This window comes from Gracilinanus agilis, chromosome 4, assembly GCF_016433145.1.
Source record: "Gracilinanus agilis isolate LMUSP501 chromosome 4, AgileGrace, whole genome shotgun sequence".
In the NCBI taxonomy this organism is placed as follows: domain Eukaryota; kingdom Metazoa; phylum Chordata; class Mammalia; order Didelphimorphia; family Didelphidae; genus Gracilinanus; species Gracilinanus agilis.
Window position 1 is genome coordinate 78,632,888 of NC_058133.1, and position 855 is coordinate 78,633,742.

Sequence of the window (855 nt, forward strand, 5' to 3'; positions counted from 1 at the left end):
GAGAGAGAGAGAGAGAGAGAGAGAGAGAGAGAGAGAGAGAGAGAGAGAGAGAGAGAGAGAGAGAGAGAGACTAAGAACAAAAATCTGGCATCGGGGATTCTGGAGAGTTTCACTTGGTATAGGGAAGAAGGTAAAGATGAGACAATGTGCAGCTTAGAGCCGGCTAATTAAGAGGGGACACAGCCTTCAGAGTCTTGACAGAAGCAGCTTAAAGAAATTGATGAGGGTTCCAGCAGAGCCTTCCCACCCCTGAGCTGGCCTGTTGTTCCTAGCCAGGCTCAGTGTCCGGGTCAGCTACGAAGGGGTGGTCGGAGGAGCTGAGGGGCTTTGGGGGAGGGGGGAGGAGTAGGAAGCAGGGAGCACCCTGCAGCCCTGCCCTCTCAGAGCCTCTCCTGGATCCCAAGGACTGAGTCCCTGTGATACAAGCTGCCATGCTTTCCTTACCTGTCTGGCGGTGGTCAGTGCGGCAGGAGAAACACAGCTGGGATGGGCTCCATCTGGGCATGGCTCAACGAGGCCCTGAATGACAGAGTCTGCTGCCTCTTGGTACATTGGAGAGCCGAGGGGCAGCCAACCTGACCACAAGAGTCTCCAGATTAGAACAACTGCAGAGACATGCTGTTCCCGCTCCTCTCCTAGCTCTGCATCTCATGAAAAGAAAAGGAATGGGAGGTGGAGGGGAGGGGGGAGAGAGGGGAGCTCTTACAGATGATGCACACACGCACACAGAGTTGGGGGAGGCACACACAGACTTATGCAGGATGGCACAGGCTCTGTTGCTCTCACTCCTGGCAGCTGCCTAAGGCTGGAGGCTCTTTGGAATTCACAGGTTTCTGAGAGAGACAAAGGTGGAGG

General features: G+C 55.1%; 1 protein-coding gene across 1 annotated transcript in view; it reads right to left on the reverse strand.

Moving 5' to 3' along the window:
- Positions 1 to 552, reverse strand: part of RGS8 (regulator of G protein signaling 8) — a 65,219-nt gene extending 64,667 nt beyond the window's left edge. The window contains exon 1 of the mRNA XM_044674349.1: positions 445 to 552. Within this exon, the coding sequence (XP_044530284.1) occupies positions 445 to 552 (108 nt within the window). The remainder of the gene's footprint in view (positions 1 to 444) is intronic.
- Between the last annotated feature and the right edge of the window lie 303 nt (positions 553 to 855).